Here is a 19,433-nt window from a genome sequence, read left to right as displayed (position 1 = left end):
GCACCGCTTGGGGGGCGGTAGCTGTTCCGCAGGGAGGGGCTCTGGGTCCGGGAAGACGAAGGGCTCGTCCTCTTCATCCTCGCTCGGAGCCCAGAGCCTCGCCAGGGAGCAGGGTCCCAGACCGTACGGTCCCAGGTCGGGACCCAGGACGAGCTCCTCCTCCTGAGGGAGCCAGGGGCTGGAGAGCGAGCAGGCGCCCAGACGGATCGGCTCTTCTGGGAGCTTCTTCCTCCCTCTCCGCTTCTTCTTTTGGTCTGTCATTCTGTCACGATCACGCCGGAGATAAGCGGTGATCGTGCGGGTAAGGAGCAGGCAGGCAAGCGGGATACGGGAAAACGGGGTTTTAATAAGGATAAGCGGGTCAGGGAACACTGGACGGCAACAGACAGCAGGAAACATCAATGACGGACAAGGGAAACCGGGGAGACCAGGACTTAAATACACAGGACTAATCAAAGTAACTAGACAAAGCAGGAGACGATCAGGGAAATACACGTGGGTAATCAGGGGGCGTGGCACACACGAGGAGCGGACGAGCCGGGTATGACAGAACACAGTTCTTGGTTGACTACTCTTGTTTTGCTTTTCACAAAACTTTTACTGAAAAAATTTTTCATTTATGGATAGAACTAATTTTGAATTCTATAATTTGTGTTCACAGATGTTAGTGGTGTGTTCAATGGTGGGACTTGGGGTAGCTGTTGTGTGTAAGGCGGATCCAGAGAGAAACAGAACTAGCGGAGATGAACTTGATGGGTTAGAATAACCAGACTGTATAACATCCATACATCTTCCAGCTGCTTATTAGGGTTACAGGGAACCTGGAGGACCAGCACAGGACACATGGTGGGGTATGTCCTGGATGGGATGCCAGGGAATAGCAGGGCAGACACACTACAGGGAATAGTCCAAATAGCCTAACTGCATGGGTGTAGGAGAACTCACAGAACATGAGGAGAACACTCAAACTCAGACAAGGTGAAATGCAAATCCTCAGCCAGCAGGAGCTACCTGCTGACCCACCTTGTCACTCCACTGCATAACAGAAAAACTAACATTTTTTAATTATTAATCCAAAAAATGAAACAGACAAAAAATTGGGGTGTACTTTGGGTGCTCTAATGTCTAATATCTACACTGAAGTGGTTCGTTAATAAAAGCTCAGGAAGCAATAAGCTGATTCGCAAAGTGCTTTATTATCAACATACAGTTGTACTGGTAAACAGGCTTGTCAGTGGTTCGCTGGGGTTGTCAGTCAATCAGGAACCAAAACAAACAAACAAACAAACAAACAATCTTGGATCTTGAGGTTTAACCCTTTTTAAAATAGCAAAATGGTCCTCGGAGCTTTCTGCAATTCAGGTTGCGTTTCTCCAATTTCCATCCTGAGTTAAAATGTTCTGCATGAACGAGTATATAAAGTCTAATAAATCGGGTCAGTAAATCCTATTCATATATTAAACAAATTTAAGAACATTTAATAAAACTATGAAAAGTGAGAGCGTTGGGAAGCACCTCAGATGGTGCAGCACTGCCACTGGGAGAACTGGGAATGACTAAAACACCGAATGGGCTGGCAGCTGGAGTGACTAAAACCAAAGACCTCAGAAGCCCGACAGCATGTATAAATATGCTCAGAGAGCCATGTGTACAAACTGATTTCAGTTTATGAAAGAGTGCTTCTGTTTAAGAGACAACGTAAGGCACGTTTCTGGTAAAGACAGAGGCCTGATGTATTCTGACCCAGAACTATCACAAACTCAAATCTGCAACCATCACAACCAGCATCTCCAAAATGTTGCTCTGGGCACAACTTACTTACCCTGCATCTCATTTGGCCCACAGCTCTCACTTTTCATGAGGCTTCCAACGGGATATCGTCTTAAAGTTGCAGAATCCCAACTATTCCTCTTACAATCTGCACGGGGGGGGGGGGGGGGGGGGTTTACTGGCCCTCAGAACTTCAGTTCCAAGTTGCTCAGTGGCATTTTCGCTCTTAGTAGTATCTAAAGGGCAAACTGCAGGAACAAGCTAAAAAAGCTAAACACGAGAAGTGCAAAATGTCAGTCAAGGCAAGCAAAAATATTGTGCTTTTTTTTTGTGGAAAAGCTTGCCTGTACAATGCATTTTATTCAGAAAAACAGTAGTCAGCACTCACTAAATGAAACCTGTAGGGACGAGGTAGGAACAGGTAGATTACGGGGATGGTAGAAGATCTAAGCTGTTATTCTTTAGTGAGGGATCCGGTAAACGTTCAGGTCCAGAACAGACCAGATGTGTAAGTAGGCATCAGCAGTAGTGATGCAAAACGTCATATGCAGTCAATACTTCCAATGCATCTCATGATACAGAAGCCACTTCTAAGGCACCTTCACAGCGAAATGGCAGGACAAACCCGTTGGATAAAGAACCCTGGAAATATATGGAAGAATTTTTCCCTGTCAGAATCTAGCCTGAGCTGGAATTCATAGAGCTGGCTGAAGAGGCTGGTTGTTTGACAATGTAGAGGGACAAACCATTAGAACTTGAATGTAGAAGTTTTCAGAACGTACCTGTTAACATTTTTTTGCCTGGGGTGCAACACCTGAGCAAATACTAGGGGAAAAAAAAAAACTACATCTTGCACAAAGTGGCTTAAGGGGTAAGAACCACCACAACTGTGAGGAGAAGGACACCTTCAGTCTTGGAGTCAGTATGGACAAATCCATGGAAGTCGGCAATTACTTGAGCAGAAAGATCAGAGATGTTGTAGGGAGCTTGAATTACAGTTGAGGCTTGGTTCTATCTCTGAAGATGAACAGGAGATAAAATTCAACACTTATTCACTGAAACGGAACCATCAGACAACGGATAAAGGAAATATTATGGACCTCTTTGGAAGCCATAGTTAAAAAAAACTCATGAATTTCCAAAGTTATTTTGACTACCAGCCACAGAGAGTAGAGTAGTGGCAGACAAGGTCTTACCGGGCTGGAATGTAGACACCGGGAGAGTGTCCGAGTGTGACTGGTGCTGCATGGGCCAATGGGCGGGGCACTAGCTGTCCTGGCTGGACTGGAGAGAGGGCTTTTCCTTGGGGGCCGACCAGGGCTTTCACATGGGCTTCTAGAGGCCCGGCCAGACCTGAGGGCACACAGCTTATCCCGGGAGTGGCGGGGGCTGCCGCTACTGCTGAGGGAATTGTCGGGCATCTCCAGGTCCTCCAGCCTCTGAGTCAGCACCAACTTCTGCTGGATGGCCATGCGGAGCAGCGAGTTCAGGGTCTTCTTCTCGTCCTCAGCAGCAGCCAGCCGTTTCTGCATAGTGTCCAGCTGGGTCACATACTGGTCACATCTAGGAGGAGAACATCCCAATTACAGCCAAGCCAACTCCACCATCCACACCCTGACCACAAAAGCAATCGTTACACCATCCCCAGTCCCTACAGTTGTCCGAAATTAATAAAATTTTATTAACTATCTTCCTCATGGACCCGGGTTCCGGGTTCGAGTCTCCACCATGGCTCCATGTGTGTGGAGTTTGCACGTTCTCCCCATGTCATTGTGGCGTTATTGTGTCATTGCCTGTAGGTGTGCCTGTGTGAGTGAATGCTCTGTGGAGTGTGTTCCATGAAGGGTTGGCGCTCCATCCTGGGTTGCTCCCTGCTTGTATCCATAGCCTCAGGGATAGGCTCCAGACCCCCCACGACCATGCACAGGACAAGCAGTTACAGAAAATGGACGGATGGATGAACTTAATTATTAAGACGACTTAATTTACAATGAAAATGGGAGGATATTTTCAAAGCGAAACCACTAACAATAACAAAATGTGCCCATAGCTAATCCCCAAACACCTGGCAGTATTCTGGGAGAATATCCAGCATCTGCCTAATCTCACCCTGAAGGGTGGGACCCTCCAGGGTGACAAACAGCTGCATGTAACCTGCTCCCTCACAGTGATGGGATTACAGAGTTGTGTGTGTCGGGGGCTGGCTGTGCAGAAGACTGCCGTATCAATCTCTCTTTGGAAGAAGCCAGCATCTCTGCAATGAAGCATGGGGTCCAGATATAACCTCTGTCAAAATACAGCCTGACATTTCTACACCATGAGATATTAAATCTCATTTACGCTACTTCTAGTTTCATTAATGAAAATCTAGAGGGATTTCCTCTGAATTACCTTGCAAGACCGAATCCGATTTCCCAAAACATCACCACAACATGACTAACATGGGTCTTCCCATCCTGTTCGACTGCTCGTAGCCAGTAGGTGAGTAGTTCAGGTCCAGGAAGTAAAAATCCACACCAAGATTTTGTTTCAAATAAACTAGTTGAGTATAAAGAGTCAGAGTACTAAATTGGAGGGTTGGACTTTCTTGAACCTGAACTATCCACCTCGGCTTGTAATATCAGGATTAAGGCCGGGATGATTATTTGATGTAAACGACAATGTCGATTATAAAAATGCTTCAATGTGGAATTTTAGCATTGTGTAAAACTACGTAAATGTTTTGTAACTGCAGTGCATTAAGTTATAAGATAAACATATTGTAAGGGAAAGTACTTTATCCCCTCTGGAGCATGTTAATGTTAGTAACTGAACTTTACTGATGATCTCTTGGCTACAATATTTTATTTATTGGACCTGCGGCATGGTTTTCATTTACAATACAAAGTAATTCCGTTAATAAGCTGGCTAGTTGTTTCACTGCTGGCACCGTTCAAACTATATCAATTATAGACTGAATTCCGATATAGTTTTGTCTAATATCGCCAGTACCAACAGTGCCACACTATGTTGGAAGGCATGCATTAGCCAATCATGTAGCATTTCTCTCATACATAATAATGAGACATCTCCCACCACCCTGCAAAAAAGAAATTTGCCACCCCTCCCTCGGGCATGAGGTAACAGGGTTGTGTCTACCAGCTGAGCTATGGAACCTCTGGAGAAACACGGGGTAAAAAAGGCTCGAACGCGGTTTTTCAATTATACTGTACTTCAGTCATGACACCTTTTCTGCACCTCTACTGTAGCTGACAATCACGCTGTTTCAGCCGTTTTATATCTTCTGTTTACTTATTCTGTCATGTAAGAGACAAATTATCGTTTAAAACTACTCTTACACACTGCAGCCTAAATCGTTCCTTGGTCACTGAAGTAAGTTTAACTATAAGCTACCTTTGCTAGCGTTTGTTAAAAATATGTTCCTCTAGTTATGAAATCATTCCATGTTTTAGCATCTGTTTCAACATTAAAGTCAAATTAGTGTACTGAAATAATTAAGTAAAAACTATTGTAATGATTATTAACTTCTATCTAACATAGAAATCCTGTTGAATCTCTTAAGATTTGCCTTTTCTTGTTAATAATGCTCTAATGTTTAAGAAATGTTTTAATAAATTTGAAATGTTAATGACAATTTCAGATTTGTGTGTGTGGGGGAGGGAGTGAATTGTGTTAATTATTTTCAAGTTAGTCATTTATCAATAAATTTATCATCAGATCAATATGAAATTTGACTAATCTAACAACTAAACAAAAGAAAAATTATCGCTAGATTAAATCGCTTAAAGAATAAATCGCTTGGGACAGCACTAATCAGGATACCGCGAGGCAGCCCGACCTGCTGGTAAACATGACGCGGAGCGACGAGAAGGTGGCTGCGTCCTCCTTGAGGGCCTTCAGCTCGTTCCTCAGCTTCAGCATGGTCTCCGACACCAAGCTCTTCTCCGCTTCGTATTTAGTCTTCAAGTTTGCCAAGGCCACCTCTGCCGTCTGGGGAGATAAATGGACAACGAGGGGAAAATGGTGTTAAAGCGAAATGGAGCAAAATTCAGAATACCCTCACAATGCGTCAAGACAAACACAAGAGGGATGACAAGCATCTGCTCCTGCAAAGATGACAAAAACACCAATAACAAAAAAAGTTACGAGCATTATATTTCCCAATACAGCATTTCCATCTGACAACACCTTGTGGAAAGCACAGCAACTTCAGAATAAGCCAAAGAAGTTTCTCAACACGTTAAACATTATGTCGCATCCTCAGCCTTCAGCCAGCCTAGGAAAATCCAACTACAGGTGAACCCCGAAAACATTTCAGTTGACTTATGAGATGTTTGAGGTACCTGTTTGTTGGCCTTCAGGATGGTCCTGAGGGTTGCAATCTGCTCCCTTTTGGTGCTGAGCATGGATTTGAGCTTCAGGATTTCCTCTAGGAAGCCCCCCGCATCCCGCTCCATTTCAAAGGACACGTGGGACCACGGGGAGGTCAATGTTCCCCGCTGTTGGCACAGCTCAATGGTGGCCTGTGAGTATGGACAGTGAGTTTACTGTGATGCACCCACATCGTCATGTAGCAAAGCACTAATCACTAAAAACATTCTGAATAAAACTGGCCCAAAGAGTGTAGAACTGCTCTCCGCGGCTATGACACTACCTGGAGGTATCTCATCTGGCGGCGAATCAGCACCACCAGACTGCACACGTTACTCGAATCAAGAACGTCCATCGTGGGGGAACCTGGGCAGCTGGCTGAGGAGTCCCCAGTGCCGGCGGAGGGGTCTGCGGGGTGGGTCTTGCCCAGGGGGCCATGGTGGTGTGGCCGACGCTGCCGAACACCCTCACGGTAATAGTCCAGTGTGACACGGTTGGGTGTGAGGTTGTTGCAGGCACAAACATGGTGATAGAGGTTGGCCAGCTCCTCTGATAAGGCCAGTAGTTCCTCCCGGGCCACAGCGAGGTGGCCCTCAGAGTCCATGGCCACCTTCCGGGTGGCGGCAATCTCCGTCTCTAGCTCCAGGATGCGCTGCTGGTCCAGCCGGCTGGCCCGGATGCACCTGCGGATCTTCTCGGCCAGCTCTTGTGCCTCGCCTCTCCACCGCTCCTTCTCGTTGCGGTAGCGGCCCTCCAGTGCTTCATGCAGTGCCCTCGTCTCCCTCAGCTCCTCCCGCAGCTGTGGCACCTCCTCGTTGCCATGGTGGTTCCCGCCCCGACTCTCCACAGACAGGACCGGCTCCCGGCTGACGCCCTTCTGCAGGACTTCTAGGCTCTGGGTCAGCGCCTCCATCCTGCCCTGCTGCTCAGTGAAGACCTCTTGGGAAAGGGTCAGCTGCCTCTGCAGGTCCTGCACGGTGCTGGACAAGGCCGAGTTCTCCCTTTCAGCCTAGGGGACCGAAGCAAAGGGGTCTGCGTGGGTGAACGGGACAGAGCTGGCGCTCTCTCTTTTCAAGGGAGGTGTCGCTTTTATGTGTACAAAGTCCACAGTGAAAATGTGCCTCACAATGCTTAAGACATTAAAGAAAATGACAAAAACGCAGGTATGAATGGAAATTAGAACCAAAAACGAAATGGGTCAAAAACCAGAAATAATGCCAATTATTGGAACCAATTATGGGTTCCAAGCCTGGTTCTGGTACCTGCAACAGTTGCTGTTTAAGGTCTTGGCTCTCCGAGTGGTGCAGCTCGCTTAGCAGGTCAGACACCAGGCCCGGGGCTGGTGCGAGGTGGGAGCCACGGCAGACTGGACCCACAGAGCCTTGGCCATTGTTGTAACCACTGTCCTGGTCTTCCTGCTCCCCACTGTTTGGGGAGTCCCCCAACCGGTCCGGATGCAGCTCCAACGTACTGGAGACGCTGCAGTGCTGGAACGCCAGGCTGGAGATCTCCCTACGCAGACTATTCTTCTCCTCTCGCTCCTCCTTCAGGGCCTCCAGCGCCTCATCCAGCTGGCGCTCCGTGATCTCCTTCAACCGTGCCGCCTCCTCCAGTTGGGCCCTTAGCATGTCCTGCTTCTCCTGCTTGTGGACCAGCTCCAGCTTCAGGGCCTCAAATTCCACCTGTTCACACAGTCCCAGATTTTTACATTATACTTAGGTGTGTATAAACAAACAGTAATGCACAGTCACTAATGATAGGAGTGATTTACAGACTACTTCTCTACGCCAGAGATTCTCAAACCAGTCCTGAGAGTTGGGAGGGACCAAAAGCATAGACCGTCTGGGAGTCCCCAAGGACCGTTCTGACAAACACTGCCCTACACAAGAGGGACCAGGGAATGCCTTACCCAATAGCCATGTGCTACACCAAGCTGTAGAACAAAGGATGTATTCTACTACTAACCACTACTATTACGGCTATGTGTCATGTCTCCTCACTGAGCCACCAAACTCCATGGCCTGCTTATACATTGACACTCATCACATTGTACAGTACAATCCCAGGTCTATGACTTTGGGTATTTATACACAGTAGATCATTTAAATATTTATGTCTTTCATATTGTGCTCTTACGCTGTGTGTTTTGTCCGATCCCATCTACAGTTGCTGCTGTAACCCCGGAATTTCACTTTGTGAGATTAAAGTTCATCTTATTAATGAAAATGTGCAGAACTATGACTGAAAACCCTGAAAACTGATCGTTTATATTGTGCTACAGAAATGCATTTCCTGTCTTCTGATCAGACTCCCCCGCCTCCATGGCCAGCTCCTGGTATCTGCTCTGCCGGTAGGTCAGCACATGGGCTCCGAGTAAACAAAACCTTCAACTGGCCTTTGTTGTTTGGAACCCTGACTGAGTCTATTGTTGACAAACAACTGACAGTGTGTCTCCCACAAAGAGGACTTGTTCTCAGTAGGTGGACCTTGAAACAAAAATGTTTGAAATGTCCTGGTAAAATGATTGCTGGTACGCATGTTTAACAATGCTCTCATTGTCCAGGGAGCATTGAGAGAATAACTGACAGGGTTTGGGAAGGTGGAAAACATGGTTAGATGGGTGGAGCAGTAGTTTATGGGAGTGCTGGTCAACAAGACAGGCTCTTTCCCATGGATGCCTGGGAACTGGAACAGTTTAACACTGCAGCTAGACACCAGCAGGCAACTTCTCCACTGATCTGTAAATGTGACGCATTACTCTCAGCATGGAGCTCAGTTCCTAAATGCGCCAGTTCTCTTCGGTGGGCCACAGAAGACATCAGCCACATGCAGTGGCTGTGGAGTCCAGGAGGCGGGACCTAACCTGGTTCTCCCTCAACATGGAGACCTGCTTCTGCAGCAAGATGTTCTCTTCCTCCAGCTCGCCGTTGTCCTGCAGCAGTCTCACCTCCCGTAGCTTGTACTCCTTCACCTCACTACACAGATGGTCCTTCTCCTCCTCCAGGTGCTCGCACTCCTGATGTACACACTGCGTTACACACGTCTCCAGAAAACATTCACCCTCTTACAGCTTCATCCATAGGGGCCAGATAGCTTGATTTGTTATCACTGAGTTTACTTGGATGGAGGGAGGAGTAACTAAGTGCATCAGATTAAGTCACGAGGGAGACCCCACAAACCATGAGTGTTGTTATCCAAATGGAGCCTCGATGCTCTGCACCAAGCAATTACTGTCATGGTCTTTTGTACCATTTGAGATGGGTGTATATAATGGGTTTAATGCTGAAAAACTGCTAGGCTTCTCAAAGTAGTGCAGAGAGCACACCAAAGTGTACACACTAGATTTGGTGGCAGAGGAAGTAGACCTGGCTGACAGGAAGTGATGTCAGTAGCAAGGGCAGCTCTGAGGGGGCAGTGACAACATGCATGCCTCCCTCCCCCCCCCCCCCCCCCCCCCCCCCGTGGCCCCCCTAAATACATATGCAACCTGGATCTGAAATAAATGTATTACTATTATTATTTACATTTATACAAGTGGGCTAAAATTTTCGTTGCGCTGGGAACAGGCGAAACACAAATATAAGCACATTTTCCTGACAGACTCCCAGGCGCAAGTTGGTCTGTTGCTGAAAAGCAGAGTCAGCGTCAGAAAAAAAATAATGAAGCGAATGGAAGCAAACAGTCTAAGCAAGAAATCTCAGATAAATGTCTGTAAAAAGTGTGAAAAGTGACTGCAAAGCACTGCTTAAATAACGTCGGTTTTCAAAATTGCCTTCCGCTTCTTAAAGCTGGCAGTCTAGTGCAAGTAATACTTGGAGGACATTAACAGGCGACAGTTGGCCTGGCTGACAGGACTGACCATAGTCAGAACTACTCAGAAGCAAAATCTCAGCCAGCCAAACAGAGGAATTTCCCAAAGATTCCCACATCACCATGTGCCATTGTGAAAGGGAATACATGTTAGCATGTGGAAACTGGAGCGGAGGAAACATAAGCCTATTATTTCACACACTGTCAAAATATGTAACGACCTTAGACTGACACACATAATCACCGCTTACTGACCTGTGTGGCATTCCTACCTTCTTCAGCTGGCTGGAGAGCGCCCCCAACCTGTCGTTCTCGGCGTGAACATTAGTCAGCGTCACATGGTTCTGCTGCAATTCGGCCTTCAGCTCCTCCAAGCGAAGTGCCATGGCCGCCTCCTTGTTGGCCGTCTCCTCAAGCAAGCTCTCCTCGCGGCTCTCCCCGTCAGCCGCTGCTCGCTTATGGCTGCTCACGGAGTCCGCCAGCGCCTGCAGGGGGCGAACATCCCAACATTTCAGTGACCTTCCGCTCCCTGGACCATGCTGAGGAGCTACCTGCGCCATCCTGACTCAGGATCGCATCTGTGATATTTTGTCTGCTTGGCACTGTTCCTCTGAACTGCTCATCATGCCATAAACTGCCAAACCAAATCCTCACAGCAGGGCATTCAATGCAAAGTGGACAGTAAAGCTCTAACACAGGGGTAGGGAACCCGACTCATGGAGGGCCGGTGTGGATGCAGGTTTATGGGACGACCTCTCAATCAGCCAATAATAAAACAGTGGTTCTCAACTCCGGTCCTGGGGACCCTCTGTTATTGGCTGAATGAAAGATCATCCCAAAAGCCTGCACCGGCTCTCCTGGATCAGGTTCCCCACCCCTGCTCTAAACAAAAGGAGCAGCTTACAGGTATACTTTTACCGGGAGGTATTATGGTCCGACTGTAGTTGTGATAAAGTTTTCCTACTTGTGTCTTAAATTGTGTTATTTTGCTTAAATGGCAAAACGGAGGTCGATTGCCTAATTAATGTTATAGACCGGGGCCATTTAAGAGTGTCATAGTGTCGGTGTACAGGAGGTCACTGATAAGGCCGTATCTGATGCACGGGATCGACACAGACAAGGCGTCAAGTCACTGCCTCCACTGCTGACCTCTCTGAGCTGCTGCACTTCCCGCCGGAGGACCTCGTGCTCCTCCTCCAGCTGGCTGTGCCTGCTCCTCAGGGCGGCGCTCTCCTCCAGGACAGCCAGGCCATACCGGGCTGCCTGAAGCTTCTCCTCGTTGGCCTCCTGCAGCTCCAGGCTCAGCCGCTCCAGCTCTGCTCTCAAGGCGCGGTCACTGGCGCCGCCAGCGATGTCGTCCTCCTCCAGCATGTCTCACTGCAGCCACCAGCCACTGGGCATCTTCTCACTGTGGAGGGCAAGCAACAGATATGAAGATAACAGCGAATTCATCACGTCAGTGCTGCTATGATCGAGAGGCCCTGCCTGATCCCATCGCCCAGTCAGTGCTCACCACATCATCACAATTACCTGGTCCAAAATTTGTATACGTTTTCTGTTAAAGCATGTTAAATTTCTGATGACTTCATATTTTACCACCTACACTGTGCTGTATATTTTCTTTTATTCTGATATTTGTTGGTTTTGAGGGGAACTATTGTGCTGGGAGATCTTTCAGCCATGCTGCTAGACTACAAAAACAATCTGACTTTATGCGATACAGTCATTGAATAATGAAAAGAAAAAAAAAAACTATACATAGTAGAATATGTTTAATACTGATTGATGTGTACAACAGAAAAATTTAAATTTGACAATAATAAGAAAATCTTTGAATATCAGGAACTGTATCGTTTTTTTAATTTGCAATGGAGGGTCCAACACTCTTACTGATTAAGCCAGTTGATCTCTAAAACCATTCAGTTCTTGACAGTAAACTAGCAATCACTACATAGAACTAACAACACTTCAGGCTTAGTAAATAAAATGTTAATAAACAAAAGAAAAACAAAAGCACTTTTTTCACAGACTAAAAAAAATAAATACTCTGATCCCTGAGTTCAGGGGAGCCTGGAATCCAAGTAAAGGGGTCAGTTTCTCCAAGCTTTACTCCGTTTCCCACTACAGAAAGACAGCAGTACATAAACAAGTAGTTTTCACCTCAAGCCACATTAGTATTCCATGTGTGCAGCTACTCTAAGAGAAGAGGCTGCAGCGCGTTTGATACAGCCGCTGGTGTAAATTTCCTACAGGACTGAAGGGAGAGGAAGGACAAGGCAGAATCCTTTAAGCCTATTATGGGAACGAAACAGCCAGCCAGAATCTAGGGTCCAGCGTGACCAAGACCTGCTGACACCTCCATAGCAAAGGACTGGATGAATGTGCAAGCTGCTAGAATGTCTCTGTGACCCATGGAATTTGGACAGTTTCAGAGCCACCAGAATAACTTTTGCTACCCATAGAAGTATAAAGATGAACACTCAATCGCCACATCACCCCGTGACATAGTTTCAGTGTGGTCTTCGGGTTCAAACAAAATACCACAAACAGCCACCAGGTAAGACCACTTAAATATCTGAGGTTCTTCTCTACGGCTAAGACTGTGACATAATCAGTGCAACTGGTTAGGAAAGCAGACCCCCAGTTAATTTACACTAACAGGTGTAAGTTTCTGCAATGCACAAACACTATAGCGAGGAGGGGACAATTCGCGGAAGGTTAATGACATGAAACATAACTTAACTTCACAGCCACAGACAGAGGTAGTATCCGTCCTTTGACCATCAATCCATGAAATACAACCTCCAATATAAATCATTATCTCGGAAATACCAATGAAAGGAAAAGTTTGCTTTTGCAAAGCCGAAACAACTGACCCTCCAACGCCTCCACAAGAACGCCGTTAAAAATTCAGGTTCATTATGCGGCTAGATAATAAACGGTTTCCATTAACCACCCGGGCAAGCTCACCTTTGGTTTAGGATTTCACTAGAGTGGATCTCCAACATAGCAGTTTAGCAGATGTGGTTAGATGTCCCATCCAGCGGACAAAAAAAAATGCTGTCAGATACGGCGATAAAATAAGGTACGCAGAATTACACACAGAGCCTGCAGGCTGGGGAAGGTCATGCGCACGCATTATGCTCGTCGTCTCACATCCTCACCGCAGCTCTATACTTCCAAAGGGCGCACATTGTATTTGTACTCCTTCTACTTCGATACTGTCTTCAATTATGACTCCACAGTACTGTCGCATCCGGCCAGCCGAGGTCACACAGCGATTAATGTATCTTGAATTCCCTTTATCCTCACCTCGCTTTGGGAAATGTTGATGCTGACCAAGCCCGGCCCCCCGCCTAAGTAACGTCACCTTCCCCTAAGTCAATGCGATGGATGGCCGCTCATCCACCATAAACGCCGGTACTGTCCTGAAACACGAGAAGGACAGTTATACAAACGGAGACACGCACGGTAAGATTTCAGTTGGTAACAAATGAGTCGGGTTACCGTATGCAAGTTTATGTGCCGGCAGTGTTGAAATACATCTTCTCATTACGGTTATGTTCATACCAGGCCAATTAAGAAGTTGGCAGAGTCTTTTGTTTTTAATGGGAATTTATACAAGATGATGCATAAAAAAGTACATGGTCTAAAATCGTTTTAGTAAACACCCAGCTGTATTCTCTGGTTATGCCATGCATGAATAAAGTCATAAGAATAAAATTAAATGTTGGTATTAATTGACAACTATTAAAGAATTTGGAACTTCAAATAATATTATATTACGCGCAGCACAATATGCATGTTTAACATCGTGGTAGAACGTGATACAGGTTTGTCTTTTGCATAAACTTTTACTTTCGTCATGGTTTCATCACTACGCCGTTGACCTTCCACCAACGTGCAGCATAAACTCCAATTTATGTGTAAAACGTTTATATCGTATGAAGTTGAGAGGGGGCGTGGCATCCTTCTAGTGAAACTCGGTTACTTGTCCGTGATTGGATATTTAAGCAGGAATCGCCCGTCCCGCCATGCGCATTTAAGGCCCACCCATTTTATGATGTAATTTCCTCCCTCGGATGACACGACCGGGTCTCATCCGATTGACTGCTTAAATCGGAAGCGCGCTATACCGCTAGTCCGAATGTGAAAAATTACCGGTCCAATCTAGAGATTTGAAGTGCGCTGCCACAACCCCCCCAAACCTGAATATGAAGATCGTCACCTGGAACATTAACGGCATACGGACTTTTAAAGGCGGGATTAAGAAGGCGTTAGAGTCACTGGACGCCGACATAATCTGCTTGCAAGAGACGAAAGTGACGCGTAAGATGAACGCGCGCTGGTGGCCTAGTTTTACGTGCCGTCAAGGCGCACGTTGTACGGCTGCTGCATGATAGCAATTACAGTGCCAAAGTACGAAGGGAAGGCCGTGAGCCCTGATTCTGCGTACCGCAGCCAAAGAAGCGTTTGGCGAAATACTCCGTGTTGTATAATCAAATATTACAAAAGTATAAAAAAATAAGTAGCTTATCAGTAACAACTATCGTGATCGATTGCCCTGAATAGAAATAAAAGCATGATGGTGAAATAGGTGCATTTGTTTATAAACAACTTATTAGTCTCATAATTATTTTTGTCTCTTAGGAGATCTGTTGAATGAGAAAACTGCCATTATAGAGGGATACAACTCTTTCTTCAGCTTCAGTCGAGGTCGAAGTGGGTATTCAGGTGAGCCTCCCTACTAACAATGACTTACTGTATAATTCCACGACATTAGAACTCCATACAGAAATAACATCTGTAATTTGTTTTTAAAGGGGTGGCAACATTCTGCAGAGACAGTGCCACTCCAGTTGCTGCAGAGGAGGGATTGACAGGACTGCTGACCAATCACGATGGAGCTGTAGGATGTTACGGAGACCAGAATGACTTTGATGATGAGGAGCTACAGTCACTAGATAATGAGGGAAGAGCCGTCATCACACAGCACAGAGTGAGGTACGGACATGTGGAGGTGTTCAGACCCTGTGTGTGCAGGCCTGATGGTGACCCAACATGAGCTTAGCAGAATTCTAGAAGGATACATCCCACCCACATCTCCAATGAAACGCTCCAACCAAAACAGCCAAATCTACCGCTCTGATATTAGCATTTTTATCACAAGCACAATTTTAAGGAATCCGTGAGAAGTAACGTAACCCAGCACTCGAAACTCTCGGCTTTCCGTTGTGTCTTACCTCCTGTGTGTTTGTGTAGAATCTGTGATCTGGGTGATGATTAGAATGACCACCTAATCCATGTCAGGAGGGACACTAAGCTACGACAGGGTTTGTAAACTACCATTTCAATTAAAAGGACCCGGATTTCACTTAAGCGTTGAGCCCTTGCTGTGTGCCGATTGGTCAGTCTCCTATAATCATACACGTGTCACTAATGTTAATGTGAAACAGCTGGATGAGTCTTTCAATCAAAGACACAAACCAGTGAAAGTTCAAGACAAACCAAACAATTTAGCCGAGCATGAGAGCCTTTCGGTTTGTAAAACCTGAAGTAACTGATAGTGTCCCTCCTGATATCGATTAGATGGTCACCCTAGTGATTATTTATAAATAAAAATATCCTTTTAACAAGTACACTTCATTTAAATCACCAGTGATCTCACCTGCAGTCCAGTCATGGAAGTCCTCGTTCTTTGTTATAATGAAAAGCAGGAAAAAGGCATTTTATTCTCAAGCTAGAATCGCCTGATCTGTTCCACGTTGAAATGAGGAAGTCGTGTGACCATGAGTAATGCTGTCACGGAGCTCTGCATGTGTTCCTTCTTTCAGTGGGTAACATGAGTCCCCTGCAAATCTGACCTTGATACATTTTCAGACGTTCTAGGCCATAAGAGACCATAGCATTCATTATCTGGTAGACCTGGCCTGATCTTGTATGTCAAAATATTAACAATAATAATGATTATAGATTGTAGATTATTATTATTATTATGTTCCATTGCTTGTCAGTTTCGTCATAGTACCCCTCATAATCCAGATGGTTCTTGCAGGGGGGGCGGCATGGTGGTGCAGTGGTTAGCACTGTCACCTCACACCTCTGGGACCCGGGTTCGAGTCTCCGCCTGGGTCACATGTGTGCGGAGTTTGCATGTTCTCCCCGTGTCGTCGTGGGGTTTCCTCCGGGTACTCCGGTTTCCCCCCACAGTCCAAAAACATGCTGAGGCTAATTGGAGTTGCTGAATTGCCCGTAGGTGTGCATGTGTGAGTGAATGGTGTGTGAGTGTGCCCTGCGATGGGCTGGCCCCCCATCCTGGGTTGTTCCCTGCCTCGTGCCCATTGATTCCGGGATAGGCTCCGGACCCCCCGCGACCCAATAGGATAAGCGGTTTGGAAAATGGATGGATGGATGGATTGTAGATTATTATTATTATTATGTTCCATTGCTTGTCAGTTTCGTCATAGTACCCCTCATAATCCAGATGGTTCTTGCAGGGGGGGCGGCATGGTGGTGCAGTGATTAGCACTGTTGCCTCACACCTCTGGGACCCGGGTTCGAGTCTCCGCCTGGGTCACATCTGTGTGGAGTTTGCATGTTCTCCCCATGTCGTTGTGGGGTTTCCTCCGGGTACTCTGATTTCCCCCCACAGTCCAAAGACATGCTGAGACTAATTGGAGTTATTAAATTGCCCGTAGGAGTGCATGTGTGAGTGAATAATGTGTGAGTGTGCCCTGCGATGGGCTGGCCCCCCATCCTGGGTTGTTCCCTGCCTCGTGCCCATTGCTTCTGGGATAGGCTCCGGACCCAGTAGGATAAGTGGTTTGGAAAATGGATGGATGGATCTTGCAGGAACATTTCAGATTACAGGGTGTTCTTTTCAGGCATACGGATCTATGGCCTTTCATGGCCTGTCAGGCCTGCACCAGTTTCTCCCCCATCCTTTGTTTATTCTGGACAGTGAGTTGCAGCTCTGAGTCAGTATACTGTGACATGGTGTAATCTGACTGGCTGCAGTGTCCTGGTGTGACTGACCGCTGTCTGTGCGAACTGGGTCATGTCAGCAGGATTCAAGTGTTCCTGGTTGCTCCAGGTGTGAGAGCCGTGAAGAGACGCTGACGGTGGTGAACGTGTACTGCCCCCGGGCTGATCCAGAGAAACCAGAGCGGAGAATCTTCAAGCTGCGCTTCTGTAAGCTGCTTCAGATCCGGGCTGAGGCTCTCTTAGGAGCAGGGAGGTGAGTGTGTTGAGTGTGGCTTGTGTGGTTGGATCAGCCCCTCCAGGAATGACCTGGCTTTGTGCCTTTCCCTCTCTCCTGTACAGCCATGTGATTGTTTTGGGCGACATTAACACCTCCCACAAGCCGATAGATCACTGTGACCCTGACGAGATCGTAAGTGTCTGTCCCAGCGTTCTGAAAGAGGGACGGATATGTACACGAAATGAAACTGCAGCATTAGGGCAAATGAGGACAGACTTAAATTCAATGCCATAATTTTAAAAATGATGAATTTACTGAATGCATTCTAGTCTATTTAGTATGCATTTTAAAGATTTTTTTAATTAACCTGCTTTAATTTTCTTGTACTTGTGAAATTTTGAATATTTTTCACCTCTTCCAGGATAATTTTGAGGAGAATCCTGGGAGGAAATGGCTGAACAGCTTTATAGTTGGAGAAAGTAAGGAGGAGGAGGAGAAGGATGACAAGGAAAATGAGGATGAAGAGTACAGACTGGAGTCTCAAATGGCTGGCAGGAAATTTGTGGACATGTTCCGGTACTTTCACCCGACACGTGAAGGTGCCTTCACATGCTGGTCCACTCTCACAGGGGCCCGGCAGACTAACTATGGAACAAGGATTGATTACATCTTCGCTGACCAAGCCCTGGCCCAGACCCAGTTCCTAGAGACTGACATAATGCCAGAGGTGGAAGGGTCCGACCACTGCCCCGTGTGGGGCCACCTGAACTGTTCCCTCCTGCCTAGTCCCCGATGTCCGCCACTATGCACCCGCTACATGCCCGAGTTTGCAGGCAGGCAGCAAAAACTGTCCCGTTTTCTGGTCAAAGTGGACCAGCAGACCCCAAGCGACTCCAAAGACCCTCTGCCTGGTTCCCAAGAGTCAGGGGAGATTTGTGAAAACATCAAACCCATTGAGGGCACCCCAAGCTGCACAAAAAGGAAAGCAGTGGTACCAGAACCGCATGGCACCAAGGGGAAGAAGAGCAAGATGTCCAATAGCTTGTTAAAGCCCCAGGGGAGCTTGTTGGCGTTTTTCAAACCCAGATCGAATCCGGCTGACCCACTGTGCTCGGCAGACGCAGAGAAGAACGAGGAACCAGCACCAACTTTAGTGACTGTAGATAAACCGCAGCCTACCACAGACAGACCAGCAGCCATTCAAGGTATGGGATTGACCGGCGGCAGGGAGGCCTCTAGTAGGGTTCGTGGTAGTGGTAAGAGTGAGGACAGCAATAGTGAAGAAGCAGGTACCCAGGCGTCGCTGGGATTCTGGCGGACTGTTCTGCGAGGCCCGCCACAGCCGCCACTTTGCAAGGCTCACGAGGAACCCTGCGTGCTGAGAACGGTTAAGAAGGCGGGGCCAAACCTGGGCCGCCAGTTCTTCGTGTGTTCCAGGCCACAGGGACACGCCTCCAACCCAGAAGCACGCTGTAACTTCTTTGCTTGGGTGGACAAGGGCAAATAGCAAGGAGTGGCTTGGAAGGGGGAGTGGCTTGGAAGGGGGAGTGGCTTGGAAGGGGGAGTGGCTGAGAGTGTCAGAGATTCCATTGGCTGTTCATTCTCATGACTTCGGAAACACCGTCCTTAAATGTGGACTGTGAAAATTTGTTTTAATTCACCCCTGTAATTGTGTCATTTCATGTGTCAATCATTTCATTTTCATGCTCAACTTTTTACAGAAATAAAGTATGTCTTTTTTTTAAATGTTTTACTCTTTTCAAAATGACTGGCCCAGACTGCAATAACTGAAAACGAAAATACTTTTGCTGGTTCTCCAGTATTAGTCAGTGGGAAAATAAAAATTTCAAAGAACAAAAATGGATGTTAGTATATGGTGGGAGAATATGACAAAGTGGCTGCCTAGCGCCCCCTGGTGTACTGACCTCACGTCATTCACAAAGGGGCAGAGTGGAGAGCAGATTCTAAATCTCGGTTAAAACAATGAGGGTTCCGGGTAGTTTTGGGTAAAGAAATAAGACCATTTATGAATGATTTTATTATCTTCTCTGCTGGACAAAAAGTTTGTTTCTCCTACACAAAGGACAGTGAAATAGAATCATGTTGTAATATCATGAAAGAAAAAAAAGATGTGGTTGTATATTAAGCACAGAAATTAAATTCTATTAAATTCTGTTAGTACGAGAGATGCACCGATTGCGTTCAAGCTATCAGTACTTTGTCAAAACCCGGTGAAATCATTTGTGCTTGAAATGTGTGCTGCATGCATAGATGTAATATT

At 46.7% G+C, this 19,433-nt stretch overlaps 2 protein-coding genes across 10 annotated transcripts; one reads left to right on the top strand and one right to left on the bottom strand.

Moving 5' to 3' along the window:
* Nucleotides 1-1,177: 1,177 nt before the first annotated feature.
* zgc:162200 (uncharacterized protein LOC558638 homolog) lies at nt 1,178-15,735 on the bottom strand. 9 transcript variants are annotated; one of them, XM_049021843.1, is made up of 11 exons: nt 15,620-15,732; nt 13,264-13,379; nt 11,101-11,359; nt 10,224-10,436; nt 9,005-9,157; nt 7,404-7,823; nt 6,425-7,150; nt 6,114-6,293; nt 5,609-5,760; nt 2,967-3,333; nt 1,178-2,787 (listed from the first exon to the last, which is right to left on the bottom strand). In XM_049021843.1, exons 3-11 carry the CDS (start codon nt 11,320-11,322, stop codon nt 2,782-2,784), a joined length of 2,439 nt encoding a protein of 812 aa, XP_048877800.1. In that variant the 5' UTR covers nt 11,323-11,359; nt 13,264-13,379; nt 15,620-15,732; the 3' UTR covers nt 1,178-2,781. The 9 variants fall into 9 exon arrangements, with proteins under 9 accessions (XP_048877800.1, XP_048877797.1, XP_048877804.1 ...); XM_049021840.1 differs by lacking the exon at nt 15,620-15,732 and adding an exon at nt 15,195-15,343; XM_049021847.1 differs by lacking the exons at nt 13,264-13,379; nt 15,620-15,732 and adding an exon at nt 15,195-15,343 and having other exon boundaries at nt 6,425-6,953; nt 6,987-7,150.
* apex2 (APEX nuclease (apurinic/apyrimidinic endonuclease) 2) lies at nt 14,039-18,898 on the top strand. Its single transcript, XM_049021848.1, has 6 exons — nt 14,039-14,280; nt 14,602-14,685; nt 14,775-14,955; nt 17,045-17,188; nt 17,275-17,344; nt 17,574-18,898. The coding sequence occupies exons 1-6, from the start codon at nt 14,166-14,168 to the stop codon at nt 18,657-18,659; spliced, it is 1,680 nt and encodes a 559-aa protein (XP_048877805.1). The 5' UTR covers nt 14,039-14,165; the 3' UTR covers nt 18,660-18,898.
* Nucleotides 18,899-19,433: the final 535 nt, after the last annotated feature.

Source organism: Brienomyrus brachyistius, chromosome 8, assembly GCF_023856365.1.
Source record: "Brienomyrus brachyistius isolate T26 chromosome 8, BBRACH_0.4, whole genome shotgun sequence".
Taxonomy (NCBI): Eukaryota; Metazoa; Chordata; class Actinopteri; order Osteoglossiformes; family Mormyridae; genus Brienomyrus; species Brienomyrus brachyistius.
Note: the sequence above shows the minus strand (reverse complement) of the source record. Positions and strands in the feature narration are given on the sequence as shown.

What these genes read in the sequence shown, in the direction of transcription:
- zgc:162200 (XM_049021845.1), bottom strand. Translation starts at nt 11,322, where the DNA reads ATGCTGGAGGAGGACGACATCGCTGGCGGCGCCAGTGACCGCGCCTTG. An exon ending in TCTCCAGCCAGCTGAAGAAG is followed by an intron (nt 9,158 to 10,223) that starts GTAGGAATGCCA and finishes TGTGTACATCAG; the next exon opens with GAGTGCGAGCACCTGGAGGA. An exon ending in CGCGTCATGTTTACCAGCAG is followed by an intron (nt 3,334 to 5,608) that starts GTCGGGCTGCCT and finishes TTCTCCTCCTAG; the next exon opens with ATGTGACCAGTATGTGACCC.
- apex2 (XM_049021848.1), top strand. Translation starts at nt 14,166, where the DNA reads ATGAAGATCGTCACCTGGAACATTAACGGCATACGGACTTTTAAAGGC. An exon ending in ATCACACAGCACAGAGTGAG is followed by an intron (nt 14,956 to 17,044) that starts GTACGGACATGT and finishes TGGTTGCTCCAG; the next exon opens with GTGTGAGAGCCGTGAAGAGA. An exon ending in ACTGTGACCCTGACGAGATC is followed by an intron (nt 17,345 to 17,573) that starts GTAAGTGTCTGT and finishes CACCTCTTCCAG; the next exon opens with GATAATTTTGAGGAGAATCC.